At 39.7% G+C, this 17,708-nt stretch overlaps 3 protein-coding genes across 4 annotated transcripts; 2 read left to right on the plus strand and 1 right to left on the minus strand.

Moving 5' to 3' along the window:
- Window positions 1–574: 574 nt before the first annotated feature.
- cdcp2 (CUB domain containing protein 2) lies at window positions 575–8,190 on the plus strand. The gene is made up of 6 exons (XM_074651832.1): window positions 575–767; window positions 1,011–1,358; window positions 2,236–2,577; window positions 6,298–6,651; window positions 7,300–7,478; window positions 7,578–8,190. Exons 1-6 carry the CDS (start codon window positions 701–703, stop codon window positions 7,881–7,883), a joined length of 1,596 nt encoding a protein of 531 aa, XP_074507933.1. The 5' UTR covers window positions 575–700; the 3' UTR covers window positions 7,884–8,190.
- tceanc2 (transcription elongation factor A (SII) N-terminal and central domain containing 2) lies at window positions 7,943–11,185 on the minus strand. Its single transcript, XM_074651831.1, has 4 exons — window positions 10,913–11,185; window positions 10,078–10,219; window positions 8,659–8,852; window positions 7,943–8,444 (listed from the first exon to the last, which is right to left on the minus strand). Exons 1-4 carry the CDS (start codon window positions 11,009–11,011, stop codon window positions 8,256–8,258), a joined length of 624 nt encoding a protein of 207 aa, XP_074507932.1. The 5' UTR covers window positions 11,012–11,185; the 3' UTR covers window positions 7,943–8,255.
- Window positions 11,186–11,756: 571 nt separating this feature from the next.
- tmem59 (transmembrane protein 59) lies at window positions 11,757–17,617 on the plus strand. Of its 2 annotated transcripts, none has more exons than XM_074651838.1 (8): window positions 11,757–11,996; window positions 12,196–12,301; window positions 13,333–13,427; window positions 13,532–13,684; window positions 14,188–14,260; window positions 14,623–14,743; window positions 14,863–14,980; window positions 16,876–17,617. In XM_074651838.1, the coding sequence occupies exons 1-8, from the start codon at window positions 11,841–11,843 to the stop codon at window positions 17,026–17,028; spliced, it is 975 nt and encodes a 324-aa protein (XP_074507939.1). In that variant the 5' UTR covers window positions 11,757–11,840; the 3' UTR covers window positions 17,029–17,617. The 2 variants fall into 2 exon arrangements, with proteins under 2 accessions (XP_074507939.1, XP_074507938.1); XM_074651837.1 differs by having other exon boundaries at window positions 11,762–11,996; window positions 13,333–13,433.
- Window positions 17,618–17,708: the final 91 nt, after the last annotated feature.

Consider the following 17,708-nt stretch of genomic DNA (forward strand, 5'->3'; position numbering starts at 1 on the left):
ACCATCACAAAAGAGATTTTTTATTTCAGTTGCTTTTACCTGGTTAAATAAATTATATAAATAAATTTAAAAAATCCAATAAAGTGAGATACTTATCTTTTTTTCTTACTCTAGACACATCTAACACAACTGTGCATTTCTTCATAGGCTTACATTCCTATTGAAAGTTAAGATATTGATGTCTTTGTGTCGTGCTCAAGCTGCTTTTACACAAGAAAAGCAAAGTCTACACGGTGGCCCTTACTCCACGACATCAATAGTTCTTCTTCGCTCCCTCACATCACTCTAATGAAGCCATTTATATTAGTCACAAATGTGATCATCCTCCTCTCCTTCTTCTTGTCTCTTTATCAACTCCACTTGCAGCTGGTGTTCAGTGTGTGTGTGTGTGTGTGTGTGTGTGTGTGTGTGTGTGTGTGTGTGTGAGACCATCATTAAAAATGTATGGCATCTCTCCAAACAGTGTCCTGACAAGCCACTCATGCTCATTGGATATCAGTCATTAAAATTTAGAGAGCAAAGCGTGGCCTACGGAGGTATCAGGTTTCTCATTCAGGCTGAGGATGAATTTTTCAAAGTCCTATTACCTCTACGGGCTTCACTGCTGATGTCTCAAGGCTGCGCGCTCTGACACTGCCGTTGTTTGTCTCTGCTGGTATTGTAGCTAAGGCGTGACAAAAGCCGAATCAACAATAACAACATGAGTCTCAGGGTGGCTATACTGACTCATTTACTACTGCTTGTTGACAAGGCTGATTCTAAAAAAGGTGAGTTGCAATTTGTTATCTTGATGGAGCAAAGCTTAAATTTGATGGAAGTGCTTTATCTTGCAGGTACTGTATATACAGGGAAAGTTGGGCCTCGATTGTTCAATGTCAGCTTGTAATGCACTTTCAGAGGTTGTATCAGGTGGCTGGAAAAAATAAATAAGTAAGCAAGGAAAGAGCCATGAATCGTACTCAGTATGTTTTCCTCTTGTGCTGAAATTAAACTTGTTTTGTTGTTATAAGGTGTCAAATGTGGAGGAATACTCTCTGCTCCATCTGGCAATATCTCCAGCCCAAACTTCCCTGGCCTGTATCCCTACAACATTGACTGTTCCTGGCTAATAGTGGTGGCAGAGGGCTCCTCCGTCCTCCTCACCTTCCACCACTTTGAGCTGGAGTACCACGCCAACTGCGCCTATGACTACATCAAGATCTACAATGGCGTATCTGAGGATGAGGGGAACCTCCTCGGGACATTTTGTGGTGACATCTCCCCTCCGCAGTTCACCTCTTCTTGGAATGTCATGTCCGTCATCTTCCATTCAGACCGCCATGTGGCCTACAGGGGCTTCAGTGTCGGATACAGAAAAGGTAAATCCTTATATTTGATGCAATCTAATGAGGATCAGTGGGCTAACTGCCCAAAACGTGGGTTGATTTTTTTCTGGCAATACCATAGTTCACGGCTTTTTAATAAATCTTCTTGACCTTAAAGGAACAGTGCATAGCATTTCAGGGGATCTACTAGCAAAAACGGAATATAATATTTCATTACAGTATAATCACCTGAAACTAAAAATGTTTGTGTTTTCGTTCGCTTAGAATGAGCCCTTCATATCTACATAGGGATATCCTCATCACGGAGTCCGCCATGTTGCTCCGCCATGTTTCTACAGTAGCCCAGGACGGACAAATCAACCACTGGCTCAGGAGGGAACCATTTACATTTTTTTGTTACCTTAAGGCCACGCTTATGAAACTGCGGGAATGTGAGCTGCTGAGTGCAAAACTGTGGTACCACCAGCCGCCGTCTGACTTTGGCAGCATCTAGTGGTGAGGTTGCATATCGCAACTAATGGCAACCAGCTTCTCCCATGTGCCAAGCGTGTAGGAGAACTATGGTGGCACTGCAAAAACATGAAAACGAGAAAGGCTCTATCTAGAGCCAGTGTTTGGTTTGTCCGTTCTGGGCTCCTGTAGAAACATGGCAGCAGGCTCCATGAAGACTGGACCCGCCCCATATGTATTATATAAACGGCTCATTCTAAGGTAACGAAAACACGCCGATTCTTATTTTGAGGTGATTATACACTAAAGAAAACATACTTATTTATATCATATTCCATTTCTGCCAATAAAATCCCCCTAAATGTGACACACCGCTCCTTTAACTGTCATCTGTGGTGTCACTCTTTTTCAAAACAAAAAATGTAAGGATGAATGTGAGTTTTCCTTCTATCCTTGCTAGATATGTGCGGTGGAGTTCTAACTGGCCTCTCAGGTGTGATCTCCAGTCCAGGCTACCCTCAGGAGTACAGCAACAAGGCCGACTGCTCTTGGTCCATCCACGTGTCCAACACCAGTGTGGTCACCTTCGTCTTCTTGGACTTCCAGCTGGAAAACAACGAGGGATGTAATTTTGACTTTGTCGCCCTGTTTGACGGCCCGACAGTCACCCATCGCCATCTGGGCAAATTCTGCGGGGCGGATAAACCCCCCAACATAGTCACCACCTCCAACCATCTCCTGGTAATATTCAAGTCTGACTTCAACATCGGTGGGCGTGGGTTCAAGGCCTACTATTACTCAGGTAGGAAAGTTTCATGTGATTAGTTGTATTCAAAAAATAAACTTTTCACACCAGTATGCAACATTAAGTGCTTTCGGTATAGACCTTGCCTTTTAGTGTTGTTTGGTGTAACTGCAGGAATTGGAAATTAAAAGAGGACAATTATCAACTTGACATACTATTACTCTGTCAGACTTTGGGTTTTACATAAAGCAACCATCATTCACAGTAATCCTATTCATTCGCCTATTCACTGCAGAAAAGCTGCCATGAAATCCAAGGAAGAAGGGGGAAAAAGCGCATTACATCATACTGGAAGTTTGAAACAAGGCACATGAAAGACCTCGAACATGACACAAAAGATCCTGTCATCTGATGAAATGAAAATTGAACACCTCTGCTACACTGAAAGCTGAATAGAGCAGAGCTCATCACCCATCTCACACCATCCCTACCACGAACAAGAACAAAAGTCCCAAAAGTAAAAGTCCTTGAGTGTTCTAGCCAAAGCCCAGACTTGAATCCAATTGAAACACTGCAGTATAACTTTTGGACAGCTCCTCGCAGACTGTCTATATTTGACCTTGTTGGGCACAAACCAATTGGCAAGAGAGTGAAAATCCTAAAGTCCTTGACACGTATTTAAATTCCCTGTAATCATTAATCTTTACTTGAAGGTTGCCTATAAGTATGGAGGATGGAACCTGCCAAAATTTAAAATGATAATATATCAAAGAAATATATAAAAAATAAATGTAGGCATTAAATGACTGATAACATGTGTCTACCTTTGTATTAATTCACCTATCTATCTACTCTTCTATTAAATTTATTCATTCATTTTTTATTTTGACAGGGTCCGTCCCCCATACAGAAGCGTTTAAAAAATCTAAAATGCCATGCTTTTAAATAAATAGTTTGACTTCTTGGGAAAAATGCGTAGTTTCTTTTTTTTTTGCAAGAGTTATATAAGAAGATTGATACCACTTTCATGTCTGAGAGGTATTGATCTTTACATCCAACTCTTAACAAGAAAATTAATAAGCATTTTTCCTATTCCCTTAAGCTGAAGGAGATATCTTTTTTGCCAGTAAAATACTTCTAGAAACATAAACTTTTACTTTTGTAAAAAAAAAGAAACAGAAACCAGAGCACAAAGACCAAAGCACATAGCCAAAAACCAGCATGCAGCTGGATCAAATCACCAAATCAGCTGCACAATCAACTCAAAACTAAATTTTGTTTTTACCAAATAAACCTTAATGGGCAAACCCCTATTTGTTGAGACACACCATGATGAAATGTTAACAAAAGATGCTTTATATGACAAATTAAAGAGAAAACTGAATATTTAAAGTATGGGTTGTGGAAGTCAGTGGTGTCAGTAGTGTACTGTATGTACAGCAACATGACCTAAAACCAAACCAAAACAGGAGTCTAGAGGGGAGAAGCAGAGAGACAACCAGAGAAAGGGGTTGCGTTTCATTTTGCTAACATGTCTCCTCGATTCCTGTCCTCGCCTCCTGCGAGTGGAGGAGTCGAGAAAACAGCATGAAAAGTACTGTAAAAATAAAGAGTGACATATATCGATTCAGAGGTATATATCATATACACACAAACACACTCCTGTCTATCTATATGACAACATCAAATACAACTAATTAGTGCTGAATACAAAATAATTTTCTTATTGATCATTAAAGGATGTGGTTAGAACAGCGCCTTGTGAGGCACTACACAAACGGTGAAGGGCAGAAAGTTTGATCAGCTTAAAGAAATACAACTTTTACATTTGTAGAGTGCCATGGTTTGAGATTATTCCAGCCGTGGGTCACGTCTCTTTTACGTTGCGGGTGCCAAAAAGACTTCTGCAAAGGATACACCAGTGTTTCCTCACTCTCAGCTCCTCCAGAAGCCTCCTTTCTCCTCTCTCCTCGTCTCCTCTGGTTGGATTTAAGGGATTGGAAGATCCTCTATGATGGCAGAGGGGGAACAATTTCCAAGTCAAGCGAGAAGAGAGGATGTGAGGAAGCATAAATTAACGTATTGAAAACCATCCGGGGACTGAAAGAGCTGCAGCTGTGCCCATGCTTTAAATAATCTAGATACACCGGACCTAGGTGTTCCATATTACACCACTCACTCAGCTGCAGGGCAAAGAGAAACACAGGTTAATAATGGAGAAACCCAAGATCTCACCAGGGGTCATCACAGAGAGTCACTTGTATCAAACAGAGGATGCAGCATCCTAAAACTCCAATGCTAAACTACACAGAGGTGGAAGAAGCATTAAGAATTTTACTTAAGTAAAAGTAGCAAAATTAGAGTGTAAAAATACTTTGATACAAGTAAAAGTAAAAGTTCATACGTAAAAGCACAAAAGTATTAGCATCAAAATATACTTTAAGTTCCAAAAGTACAAGTACTCATTATGCAGAATGGCCCATTTCAGAATAACATAATTTATATTATATTACTGAATTATAATTAGCATGTATACATCACTTTAATGTTGTAGCTGGTAAACGTGTAGCTATACTTTATATACTGCTAATAAATCATAATGTATTAGTTGATTTTTTTATTTTTATTTTCAATATATTATATATTATATAATAGGTTATATATTATAATATATATCATATTATATATATTATAATATATATTATATAACATATTATATTATAATATATAATATCTAAATCTGAGGCCATGGTTCTCAGCAGGAAACCGGTGGTTTGCCTACTCCGGGTAGGGAATGAGTCCTTACCCCAAGTGAAGGAGTTTAAGTATCTCGGGGTCTTGTTCGCGAGTGAGGGGACGATGGAACGTGAGATTGGTCGGAGAATCGGAGCAGCAGGGGCGGTATTGCATTCGCTTTACCGCACCGTTGTGACGAAAAGAGAGCTGAGCCGGAAGGCAAAGCTCTCGATCTACCGTTCAATCTTCGTTCCTACTCTCACCTATGGTCATGAGGGTTGGGTCATGACCGAAAGAACGAGGTCGCGGGTGCAAGCGGCCGAAATGGGTTTCCTCAGGAGGGTGGCTGGCGTCTCCCTTAGAGATAGGGTAAGAAGCTCAGTCATCCGTGAGGGACTCGGAGTAGAGTCCTTGCTCCTTTGCGTCGAAAGGAGCCAGTTGAGGTGGTTCGGGCATCTAGCACGGATGCCTCCTGGGCGCCTCCCTTGGGAGGTGTTCCAGGCACGACCAGCTGGGAGGAGACCACGGGGAAGACCCAGGACTAGATGGAGAGATTATATCTCTACTCTGGCCTGGGAACGCCTCGGGATCCCCCAGTCAGAGCTGGTTAATGTGGCCCGGGAAAGGGAAGTTTGGGGTCCCCTGCTGGAGCTGTTGCCCCCGCGACCCGATCCCGGATAAGCGGTTGAAGATGGATGGATGGATTATATTATAATATATATTATATATTATAATATATGGAAAACAATGAGGGATGTAATATATTATAATTATATATTATATATTATGTATTATATTATATATTATATTTGCTTTCAAAATGGATTGGAGTAAAAGTAGAAAGTAACATAAAATGTAAATACTCAAGTAAAGTGCGAGTACCTCATGACTTAAGTACAGCACTTGAGTAAATATACTTAGTTACATTCCACTGCTGGAACTACTGTACATTCACTGTAGTAATAAATATTACTATATTATTTATAATATTACTTTAGTTAATTAAGTTGACCAACTTATCTACCAACTGTACTTTAACAGGTGAATGTCAGCAGATCCTGTCAGCTGTAAACGCCAACTTCAGCAGCCCTCATTTCCCAAACATCTACCCAAACAACATCAACTGCCACTGGAGCATCACTCTAGCAGCCGGGTACCGCATCAAGCTCTTCTTCCCCGTCATGGACTTGGAAGACCGCAACAGCCTGTCAGATGAGTGCGACTACGACTCGGTTGCGGTTTACGACGGGGACAGTCAGACAGACGCCCTGTTGGGACGGTGGTGTGGCAGGGAGCAACCGCCCTTTCTCGTCTCCAAGGGCAACAAGCTGCTGGTGGTCCTCAGCACAGACAGAAACGAGGCTCACAGAGGGTTCACTGCTTCCTATCTTGGAGGTAAATGTTCCTTATGTAGTTAATTCTACTTAGACGTGTGGGTGCTGTAGGTTTAAAGCTGCAGTGGGTAGAAATGATGGGCAAATATGATTTTAAAAAAGTTTTTTTATAAAACGGTCACTATATCCCAACAGTGGTGTCATTTTACAGCTAAACAGTACACCACAAGATGTTTCTGAAAACATTTGAGGTGAGAAATAGGCATTACGGTAACAGAATATTGATTAATATTTGATCAGCGCTGCCTAGTTTGATCGGAGTTTGTAAATGATTGACAGCTGCCTCCGTTGAATGAACAGCCAATAGGAACGCTCTCTCTCTGAAATGACCTGTGATTGGCCATAGTCCCCTGTCACGTGTTTTAAAGCCTGAAAACAGAGCCATGAGGAGGTGCAGAAGTCTAGTTATCTCTCTGAACGCTTGAATTACAATATGCTGAAAGGTTATTAAGGAATTTTTGCCCAATGATGCCAACTGCCTACTGCAGGTTTAAGTCACACACCCTCTACTGCTTACAGTGTTCACAGTTTAAATCTCAGCTAAATGTAAGACTCTCAATACCTAAAATGCAAAATATCTATCTTGAGAAACAACTTGCCATTCAAAAGAAGTGTTAACTGTGTCTTTTTCCCCCCCCTTCAATCCAAGTGGTACCTGTAAACATTAGCTGCACAAGATCAGAATTCACCATATTGATACCACAGCAGTCCTTACCTCAGCTGGACCGTGAGAGCATCTACCTGGGAGACCCAACCTGTGCAGCCCAGTTGACTGCCACCTCATATAAGATTCTTGCTCAGTTTGTCAACTGTGGTACTGCTGGCCAGGTGACTAGTTTCATATCACTTACTGGTACATCATAATATGATGATTTACCATAATTCAGCTGTTAAAGACACTGACTTGCTTCTCCTGATCCCTTACAGAAATATCGGAACATCACCGTGCTGGTAAACAAACTCTACATTGATTTCTCTGATGGGGAGCATCAGATCGTACAAGAATATAAAGTGCAGTGTGACGCCCTGCGGAAGATAGCGTCCATATCCATCATTACAGCAGAGGAGCGTCGTCTGGAGGAGCAGGCCCAGCAAACTGACAACGACAGTAAAGACACAGCAGGGGATCCAGAAGTTGTGCCTCATGACCTGAGCGATATTGTCTTCATTAGCATCTGTGTTCTGGCTGTTATTCTCATGGTGATAGCTATTGTTTGGCTGGTGCTGCTTTAGTAATATATATATATAAACATATGGTCTTATGCAACAAAGAAAGGACTCAAATGCTGAAGTTGTCATATTTTAAATCATATTTTGTATAAAAATGTTCAGTAAAAACAGTATAAAAACAGATCATCAACAAAAGACTTCATGATTCTACAACAAAAGGGACAGCATTATCATCACCACCAACGATAAATTACATATTCTTGACTGTGATTTACATGCATTTATAAAACAGTTTAAGGATGCTGATGTGCCACAAAGTGTAAAAGTATTTTATAACTCCTTTACAGAAAATAAAGAAATTAATAAAATGTGTATGCATCAAAAGCACCATTGCAAATTTCAAGTAAAAAAACGACCAGAGGTCTTCAACACCAGTTATTTCTTGTATTTAGAAACCAGCTGGTTGACTGATGTCGTGTTGTCCTTAACTTGAGTTCTGATATCAGGGTTGTGTTTGAAGGCAAATACCAGGGCTCTTACAGTCCGTCTGTATGAACTGCTGACTAACCGGGAGCTCTGGTGAAACACTTCTCTCTCAATGTTGTCTATAAGAGCAGAATCCTCCTGTGGGTCGGATGAGAAAAGAAAAACAACACACATACATAAGCAAACAGATATACAAAAATATGTCAATGGACTTGCAGCAAACATACTGTTTTTCTTGTAACGACTAACACAGTTTTTCTACATTTTTTTGTGGAATGTATATAAGATTCTCCATCAATTTATATTCCTAAAATAACACAACCAACAACTTCACTGAGACGCTCTTCCTCACCTTGACCTCCAGGGCCTCAGACATCAGTCTTCTAGCGTTGCTCCGAAGTCCTTCAGATTGTTTGTCGGAGCGCACTTCAATAGACGGCTTATTGGAATTCTCCTCAATGAACGTCCTCCAGTCAGTGTAAACCTTTGCTGCCATTGAACTCACCTCAGGGTCCAGATGCTTCCGCATTTTGTTGACAGTGTGACCTTAGAAGAGAGAGAGAGAGGTTTTCATAATGAGTTGAACTAATTTGTGTTATGTGAATTTGCATGTAAGAGGTAAACAAAATGTTGATAGGTGTTTGCTCTTTTGAGTAATAATGCTGCTGTAACAATGCAAAAGGTAGACAACTCAGGATTTGTAACCATGCAGTATATTCAACCAATGAGCTGTTCATTCAATTGAGTGGTTGTTCTACAGTCTGTGTTACATCCTGAGCAGAAAGATAATACAATTTACAATTTTACTTTACAGTGCATGTTTGTTCATGCTTTTCCACATCAATAGTTGTGCCGTTATGCCGTTGTTTACCTTTTCCCTGTTGTTTTTTGGTTGAATTGCTGAGTGATTTGAGGATTGTTCAGTTCAACTGTTGCGCAGGGTGTGAGGACTGGCTCTTAAATGATAGTTGAGAGCAACTTGGTGCGCAAACAAACAACACAAAAAACAGACAGCTTCGAAAGGTGACTTTATATGTGATGATCCAGTGACCCTGTTAGTTGACACAGACTGTATTTTGCTTCCCCCTCTACTGAAAGTATTCTCTTTTGTCACATTTTGTTTAGACACAATAATGAAATCAGCACAACATAGAAAACCTTATTGAGGTCTACAAAAATCTTTCTTTGTAACCAAAGTATTATACACAAAAGAGGAGGGAAACTGCACACCCAGTGTCATTCTGATCTCTCCTTGACTAAATGCTGGTTTGGCTGACTTGTTGTCAGCCAAACCAGAAACTCTGGTCTGTTTTAGGCCCTTTTGAGATTCTGTGCTCTTTGTGTTTTACTTATTGAGAGTGTGGACCGTCCTAGTTGGGGAAACAAAATATTATTATATTAATATATATTATTATAATAATTAGGACGTTAGGTGCTATTTGTGCAAGGATCTGGCTTACCTCACGATAACCTAGCGCCTCCAGGCTTTATTTTGTTCTTCTATTCATTTGTTGATTTTCACTGAAACCCTTTATACCCATTTCTTTTAGCCTATTTCATTTGGGGAAACTTTAAAGGTGGGTAAAACGAAAAATAAAAACAATATTTCAGTTTCCTTAATTGTTTGTTATTGTAGAGGCATTTGTTCATTATTATTATTATTATTATTATTAAGGAGGCATTTTATTTTATATTATTATGTGGATGGGAACTGGTTTTCAGTCTTCTGCCTGATCAACTAAAGTCTGGGGGACTCAGTATCGCCACATACCTATTTTAGTGGACTTGAGCACCTCCCTGGATGGGATCTTCTTGCTCAGCTCTGTCAGGGCAGTCAGCAGGTTGTCTTTGGTCTGTCTTGGCAGCTCCAACATGGACTTGTAGCGCCAGATGTCCTCAATCACAACCACCCTCTGGAACAAACACAAGGGCGATGAATGACAGGTCACACACACACTAACATTGACTTTGCCTGATCATTCACACAGAGCTAGACAGAGTGATCAGGAAGAACAGCTCTGTCCTGGGATGCCGCCTCGACACAGTGGAGGTGGTGGGAGAGAGGAGGATGATGGCTAAGCTGTCATCCATGATGGAGAATGACTCCCACCCCATGCAGGACACCATCTCAGCACTGGAGAGCTCCTTCAGCGACAGGCTGCTCCACCCAAAGTGTGTGAAGGAGCTCTATCACAGGTCCTTCCTTCCTGCAGCTGTCAGACTCCACAACCAGCACTGCTCCCAGTAGACCACAACCAGCACTGCTCCCAGTAGACCACGTACACACCAAAAAACTGACAATAACCTGATATGTTCAGGTGGAATTTCATTCATTCATTCATTGTCACTGTGCAATATCATTTTCCACTTGTGCAATTGTGTTAATAGTCTGTTTATTGTCAATACTGTATATACTGCTCCTATTTTTATACTTTCTTCTATTTAAATGGTTCATATTTTGTTTCACTTTGTTTAGCTCTTTTTTTACTGTGTTAGCTGATGCATCTTGTTTTTTGCAGTATCCCCTTTGCTGCTGTACACTGCAAATGTGTCCACTGCTGGACTAATAAAGGAATCTCTTATCTTATGAAGGACTGATAACTCACCCTTAAAGACTCAATTGTTGCCTGTTTGTAAACCTTTTCGTTGCTTTTCGATGTAGTAGGTGTTCCCCCCTTGGGAAGCTGCACTAAGAACTTGTCCATCTTCAAACACAAAGTAAGAAGCCACCTAGTAGACTGGCTGATTTTGACAAACTAAATAAACAGTTTAAGCCTTTATAACTTTATAACTGTGACAGATGTGTTTGGTAATGCGAGCTAGCTGCAGCAGAATGGCTATGGTAAACAGTGGCTATCAATGATGCTTTTAGGTGCCATCGGAAATAACACACCCGACCCAACACGGTGGGAAATAAGGAAATAGTTTGGAGCCTAGTACACATGGTACAAAATTAAATTAATTAAATTAATAAATTAATAAATACAGCAAACATAATAATAATAATAATAATAATAATAATAATAATAATAATGATAATGATAATGATAATAATAAATATAATAATAATAATAAAAATAATAATAATAATAAAAATAATAATAATAATAATAATTATGTGCTAATTTGCACGATTTTCCAGAACAGAAATCTGAACATTGGATAAAGCCAGGTTAAAGTTCTTGTTTCATTTTGTTGACATATTGGAGTCAAAGGTTTGTACAGAGCGGATTTTGGAAATCTCTTTTTATCACTCCATAAATCAGAAAATACAGCCATAAAAAGATCCATTTTGGCCATTTTCTTAGGAATACAAAATCTTACATAAATCAGGCTATGAATGTGTTGTTTTTGTTATTATCTACTTCTAAACTGGAAGAATCGAGTAATTTACGAGGAGATCTTGAACACAGCAAAACCTTCAGGATCGTCTAGTTCTCGCGTGAAGCAGCAGAGTTATCGCGATACCACAGGCCGATTAAGGAGGAGGAAGAAGAGCGTGTTGAGTTGTTTGTTTAGATTCTCGCAGACAAAATGGGGACTCTTTCCTCCTTTGTTTGTATGTTGGGACTCTCCGTCCTGCTTGCGTGCACATCAGCGTCCACAGATGTGTTTGACAGCGTGTTGGGAAACACAGCATCTTGCCATAAGTCGTGTGAAATGACATACAGTTTGCACACGTATCCGCGGGTGAGTAGTCACTGCTGCTCTCGATGAGGAACTAATGTCTAGCTATTAGCTAACGTTTTGGTAACTTAGGGACTAACCTAGTGATATATTCACTTTGTCACGACGTCTTCAGCTGAATCAAATGTTGTCTGTTGAAGGAGAGCTTTATGACTTGAAGTTGCATCATATCTCACGGTTATTATTGTTGTGTGTTTTGCAGGAGGAGGAACTGTATGCCTGTCAGAGAGGCTGTCGTCTCTTCTCCATTTGCCAGTTCGTTCGTGACAGTGAAGATCTGAACCAGACCAAATCTGAGTGTGAATCAAGTAAGCTATGCACTGAGCCTTTGGCCTATTTAATTCACCAATGCACAGTCCAATACCAGGCCTCTGATATCTGCTGTTATCACCTACTGTAAAGCTATAAAACACTGGTTCCTGCATATCATATAATCAGCCTCCATGGTTACACACTCAGTTTCAATTCTGTGCAATATATCCTTGATGCAATACCCTCCTGGGAACCCAGTTAAACACTTCCAAATCTTTTTTTGTGTGATTTCCTTCCTATTTAGGGTTAAAAAGAAAATCTTAACAATTTAGGCTTGTTAAACTTTATTTTTAGTGGACTACAGGACTATTTCAGTGTGAAAAGACTAAAACAAATGACCAGATTATGGCTGTAGAGTGATATTAAACCAAGAATACATTCAAATTGATTTTTAAAAAATGCCATATCACTGGAAAGCCCATGATGTCATCTTTACAATACACCAGGGGTTGATAGAGTAAGAGGATATGCATGTGGACAAAATGTCCATTACAGAGGACACATGTCAATGGGCTGGTTAAACACCTCAAGTGCAACTACCTTTGTTTACATTTTATTTATTACACCTACCCTACCTATTTTACAAGTTTAATTACCTCTGTTTACATTACATCTATTTTTTTATATTTTATACCTCTAGTGTAACACTTCTGTTTATATTTATTTATTACATCTACTTTACCTGTTTTATTTGCTTTATATACTGTGTGTGTGTTTTATCTGCCTCATTTAGTCTTGTCAAGTATTTGTTTTAAAGCACTGACCAGAAGTGGCAACTGTGAATCTCGTTGTATTCAATACGATGACAATAAAGCTTTTTATTCTATTCTAATTTCATAATGTGTGGACTTCTTCCACTCCTTTGTCTGTAATCCTGTTTCAGAATCAGAATCAGAAAGGTGTTTATTGCCAGGTGTAAGGGGTATACACGAGGAATTTTCTTTGGCTTTTTGGTGTGAGACAAACAGTATAATAACAAAGAATATACCATCTGTTCCCTCTCTCACCACCATCAAAACTTCCGCAGCCTGTCGTGAAGCCTACAGCCACTCTGATGAGCAGTATGCCTGCAACCTTGGCTGTCAGAATCAGCTTCCCTTTGCTGAGAAACGGCTTGAGCAGGTACAAGTATGTAACAATCACTCAGTTGGTCTGTGTGGATATACAAATCCCCTCAATAAAGAACAGTGTTCTCATTATTGCTTGTTTTTTTTGTTTTTTTCCAGTTGGAGGCTATGATGCCAAGGATTCACCTGCTGCACCCCCTGACTCTGGTCAGAGGGTTTTGGGAGGATGTAATGAATCAGGCCCACAGCTTCATCACCTCCACGTGGACGTTCTACCTCCAGGCTGATGATGGCAGAGTTGTCATTTTCCAGGTATTGTGCGGAGTAGGAGGGGAAACCTAGGCCATCAAATCTAGAGTTGTTCTGATACCGATACCATGCATCTGATACTGCCCAAAATTCAGAATATATCGGGCGAGTATTCCAGTCTATGCACCGATCCAATGCTATAATTGTTAAAAACTTGTTAAACCGGAAATCAATTCTTCTTTGCTGTGCTTTCGCCCTGGATGTATCATGGCTGCCACTGGCAACTACTTGTGCGTTTTAGAGCAGCGAAGAAGAACTGATTGCAGGTAGTTTGTCGCAGCTTTTAAATAATAATAATAACTATATATTTTTATCACGCTGGAATCGGATTGGTACTCGGTATTGGCCGATACCGCAAGTTCAGGTATCAGAATCAGTATTGGAAAGGAAGAAATGGTATCAGAACATCTCTAATCTAATTCAACATTCTGTGTGCAAACAACACAGTTCATGCTATTACTGTGCAAATGTAATTTAAAAACACTGTTTTTGTCTTCTGTTCACAGACTGAACCACAAGTCAAGTTCTTCTCCCAATTTGAAGTGGAAAAAGATGTTAAAGAGGAGCCACAGAGGACCTGTAAGTCCTCCACTCAATTTAAAAAAAAAATCCACTTAATGGATAAAGTTGATGACATTGTCAAGAAATCTTACGATAAAAACAAAACCAACAATGAATGTATCTTTCCAAGTATTTCCTGTATAGTCAGAAACTGATTCGGTGTATTCCTCTGTGCCATAGACCTCTATTGTTGTCCCAGAAAATACATAAATGAGCTTCATGAGTGACATGTTCCATCATTATGATTGATTGATGATTTAAAAATGCCTACCTCGAGGCTATATTTCACACACAATCCATCAGTCTTGTAATACACGGAGGGAAATAAAACCGACTGAATTTGTGTGCATGTCAAGTAACTTTCATTTTTCATTTTCAAGTCCCCATGTTGAGCCCAGTTTACAAAGAATACCATCGCACTTTAATCCAGGAGAGGGACAGAGATTTGACGGGGGACCGCAGCTACGATGATGAATACAACCTCTTCAGTTGTCTTTCAAGGTTGGTTAGCGCACATTTATCTACATCGTCATGGGAGTTAAAGTGTTTCACTTGCTTCGTAGAGTATGACATTAACGGCACCAGACGAACAAGCTTAATATTTGTGCTTTTCTCCTCAGGAACCCTTGGCTACCAGGGTGGATCCTAACCACAACTCTGATCCTGTCTGTGCTGGTCCTGATCTGGATCTGTTGTGCCACTGTGGCAACCGCTGTAGACCAATATGTACCTGCTGAGGTAAGTCCTATGCTTCCTGGTACTTAGTTTAACATAAAAGCTCAATCCAGGCATGTAAATGGTTGTTAAAGTGTAATTTCAAGGTGTCATAGTTTTGTTTTTTGTACTCCCTCTGGTTGATTGCTTATAATGTTCGTGTGTATGAAGTTAAAAGAATAGTTAAACATTTTGGGAAATTCACTTATCCACTTTCTTGCTGAGAGTTAGATGTAAAAATAGATGCATGTATGTTGCTGGAGCATGCAACTGGTAAAGGGTTTGTGCTCGCCGTAGTGTCTTCAGGATGAGGATGCGTGAGCCAAAAATGACATCATCACATACTGTATGACAAACAGGCTCCGCAAGCTGTCGCAGCGCTTTGTCATGCACCTCTGAATTTTTTGTATCTAGGCGCCTGCTGCACTCTCTATGTCTCAAACATGACTGACACAATAAGATAAAAGCAAATAACTTAAATTAAAGTAAAATAATGAGATAGAAAGATGGACAATTTGTTTTAAAATGCTTTAAAAGCAGGATATCTCTATTTTGCCAGCCAAATCAAATTGTTTACAGGATATTAAACTTTTCAACCTTCATTTCATTATAATACATCTAATTCTTTCCTTACAGGGATTGTACAGTATAAAGGTGATAAAGTATGTCCATGAATATGATATATGAGTTTACAGTTAATTACTAAGTCCTCCCCGGCATTGAGGAGGAGTCACACTCGTTAACCTCTTGTTTCTTCACAGAACATTTTGTCCGTATGCCCTCTGGCATTTTGGAGAATACTGAAACAAACAACTCGTTGAGCAGAAACGCCCTTTTGTGTGCACGTTGTGTGTGTGTGTCTGCGTGCGTGCCATCTGTGGAGGTACGCACCACAGTGCCCTGCGCGAGCATAAACAAAGCTTTAGCTTAGCATGGAAAAGACAGGAAACGGGGAAACGGATAGCCTGCCTCTGTCCAAAGGTATCAAATCTATATACCAGCACCTCTAAAGCTCACCAATAAACACATTATATCTTGTTTGTTTAATCTGCACATAAACGGAGGTGTCAAAACAATTATCAGACCATATCTTGTCTAGGATCAGTAACTCTCTTAGAGTCTCCGCTGGTCGCCTAGTGTTTTTACACTTGTACAAATTAAACAAGATATAAAATTGTTGCCTTTGGACAGACCCAGGCTAGCTCTTTCCAGTCTTTGTGCTAAGCTAACTGGCTGCTGAATATAGCTTCATATTTACTGTAGCGAGTCACGACTGCTAGCAAGGGCTAGAGGCTAAATACTAGGCTCTTTACTGTGATGCGTAAAACAGATTTGTACTTAAATCCAGATGCGTTTGACTGTTAATTAAATGAAAAGAATGACAAGCCACAACTGCTATGGATAAATTAGAGTACTGTAGGACCTGACGGTCAACAGAAAAATGTCCAAGCCTAATTCACCCTCTTTGTCTAAATCCAAGTGCACAGGTAATATAAGTGAAACCAAACCCCTTTGCCAATTACTAGAAGTGATACTAACCGAAAGAACGTGTGCAGTCTAAACAAATAATAATAATAATAATAATAAAAAAGACAGGCTAAATGCACACATTGGTTCCAAATTTATCATACAGATGTGAAAGTAGCATTGATTTTCTCATCCAACTCTCAGCAAGAGAGCAAATAGACTTATTAACTTATTTCCCAAAATGTCAAACTATTCTTAAGGAATAAGTGAAACACCTTTTAATGTGAAGCAGACTGCTGGAAACACAGAACATCTTCTTCCCATATCTACCATTAAACACATACAATAACGTTGATGATTGTGCTTATATTCAAGGTTGTGATTATCTTTACTTTTGAGTGCTATTTATGTTTGCAATGCCAAAACAATAGTTTTACTTTTTTGTCTTTCAGAAATTGAGCATCTATGGTGACCGGGATTACGTAAAGGAACAGAAACTGACTCCGTATCCAGCATCCTCCCTAGTGATCATTACCTCTAAGGGGTCAGAGGAGGAGGCCGGGCCGCTCCCTTCCAAAGTCAACCTGAGCCAGTCCAACATCTAGAAGCCAAAGCTGTAGCAGAGAAGGGATTTTCCTCTTTTATGAATAATATTTAGTTGATTTTTATCCTCTGGCACCAGACCTGTGCTTCTTTTAGGCTAAAGAGAAGTAACTACTTGCAGAAGGTTTTGTATTACTGATATAATGTCTCGTCTCCTTTTTGATGCTTTTAAAATTGGAGTGGTGAAAAGGTATTTTTTCTGTATATTTGGTATAATTGAGGCATTATAGTATATGGCAGTACAAGTAAAATATGGTTTGGGATTTTTTTCTTCAATTTCGATGTGTTCATTGGCTCCCTGTTGGTGTGCTTATTTTATTGAATAATGGTGAAATGAACTATTTGTGACTTGAAGTGATGCAGGTTTCAACCCAGACCCTCAACTTTTGGTAAGCTAGATTGTGCTAATATTGCAGACTCTCCCTCATGTTTCTACTGCAGTAATTTACAGATGATTTTGAATTTTACAATAAAATTCTATGCTCTTAATCTTAATTAATAATGACGGCACACGCAGTAGGTCTTTCCTGCTTCACTGTTGTCTGTTCTCAGAATGATGGATCAGAATTAAATGCAATGGAGTTAAGTTGACATGGGTGTGACTTTTTTCAATCAGTATATACTGTAGCTAACTTGGAATCTACCTGAAGGATTAAAGTAACCAGTGCAATACTTTTCAAGG

Source organism: Sebastes fasciatus, chromosome 11 (genome assembly GCF_043250625.1).
Source record: "Sebastes fasciatus isolate fSebFas1 chromosome 11, fSebFas1.pri, whole genome shotgun sequence".
Taxonomy (NCBI): domain Eukaryota; kingdom Metazoa; phylum Chordata; class Actinopteri; order Perciformes; family Sebastidae; genus Sebastes; species Sebastes fasciatus.

Excerpts from the sequence above, each read along its gene's own strand:
- cdcp2 (XM_074651832.1), top strand. The coding sequence starts at position 701 with ATGAGTCTCAGGGTGGCTATACTGACTCATTTACTACTGCTTGTTGAC. Across the intron at positions 768-1,010 it reads CAAGGCTGATTCTAAAAAAG|GTGTCAAATGTGGAGGAATA; the intron begins GTGAGTTGCAAT and ends TGTTGTTATAAG. Across the intron at positions 2,578-6,297 it reads CAAGGCCTACTATTACTCAG|GTGAATGTCAGCAGATCCTG; the intron begins GTAGGAAAGTTT and ends GTACTTTAACAG.
- tceanc2 (XM_074651831.1), bottom strand. The coding sequence starts at position 11,011 with ATGGACAAGTTCTTAGTGCAGCTTCCCAAGGGGGGAACACCTACTACA. Across the intron at positions 10,220-10,912 it reads CAACAATTGAGTCTTTAAGG|AGGGTGGTTGTGATTGAGGA; the intron begins GTGAGTTATCAG and ends TGTTTGTTCCAG. Across the intron at positions 8,445-8,658 it reads CTGAGGCCCTGGAGGTCAAG|GAGGATTCTGCTCTTATAGA; the intron begins GTGAGGAAGAGC and ends TCCGACCCACAG.
- tmem59 (XM_074651837.1), top strand. The coding sequence starts at position 11,841 with ATGGGGACTCTTTCCTCCTTTGTTTGTATGTTGGGACTCTCCGTCCTG. Across the intron at positions 12,302-13,332 it reads CAAATCTGAGTGTGAATCAA|CCTGTCGTGAAGCCTACAGC; the intron begins GTAAGCTATGCA and ends AAACTTCCGCAG. Across the intron at positions 14,981-16,875 it reads ACCAATATGTACCTGCTGAG|AAATTGAGCATCTATGGTGA; the intron begins GTAAGTCCTATG and ends TTTGTCTTTCAG.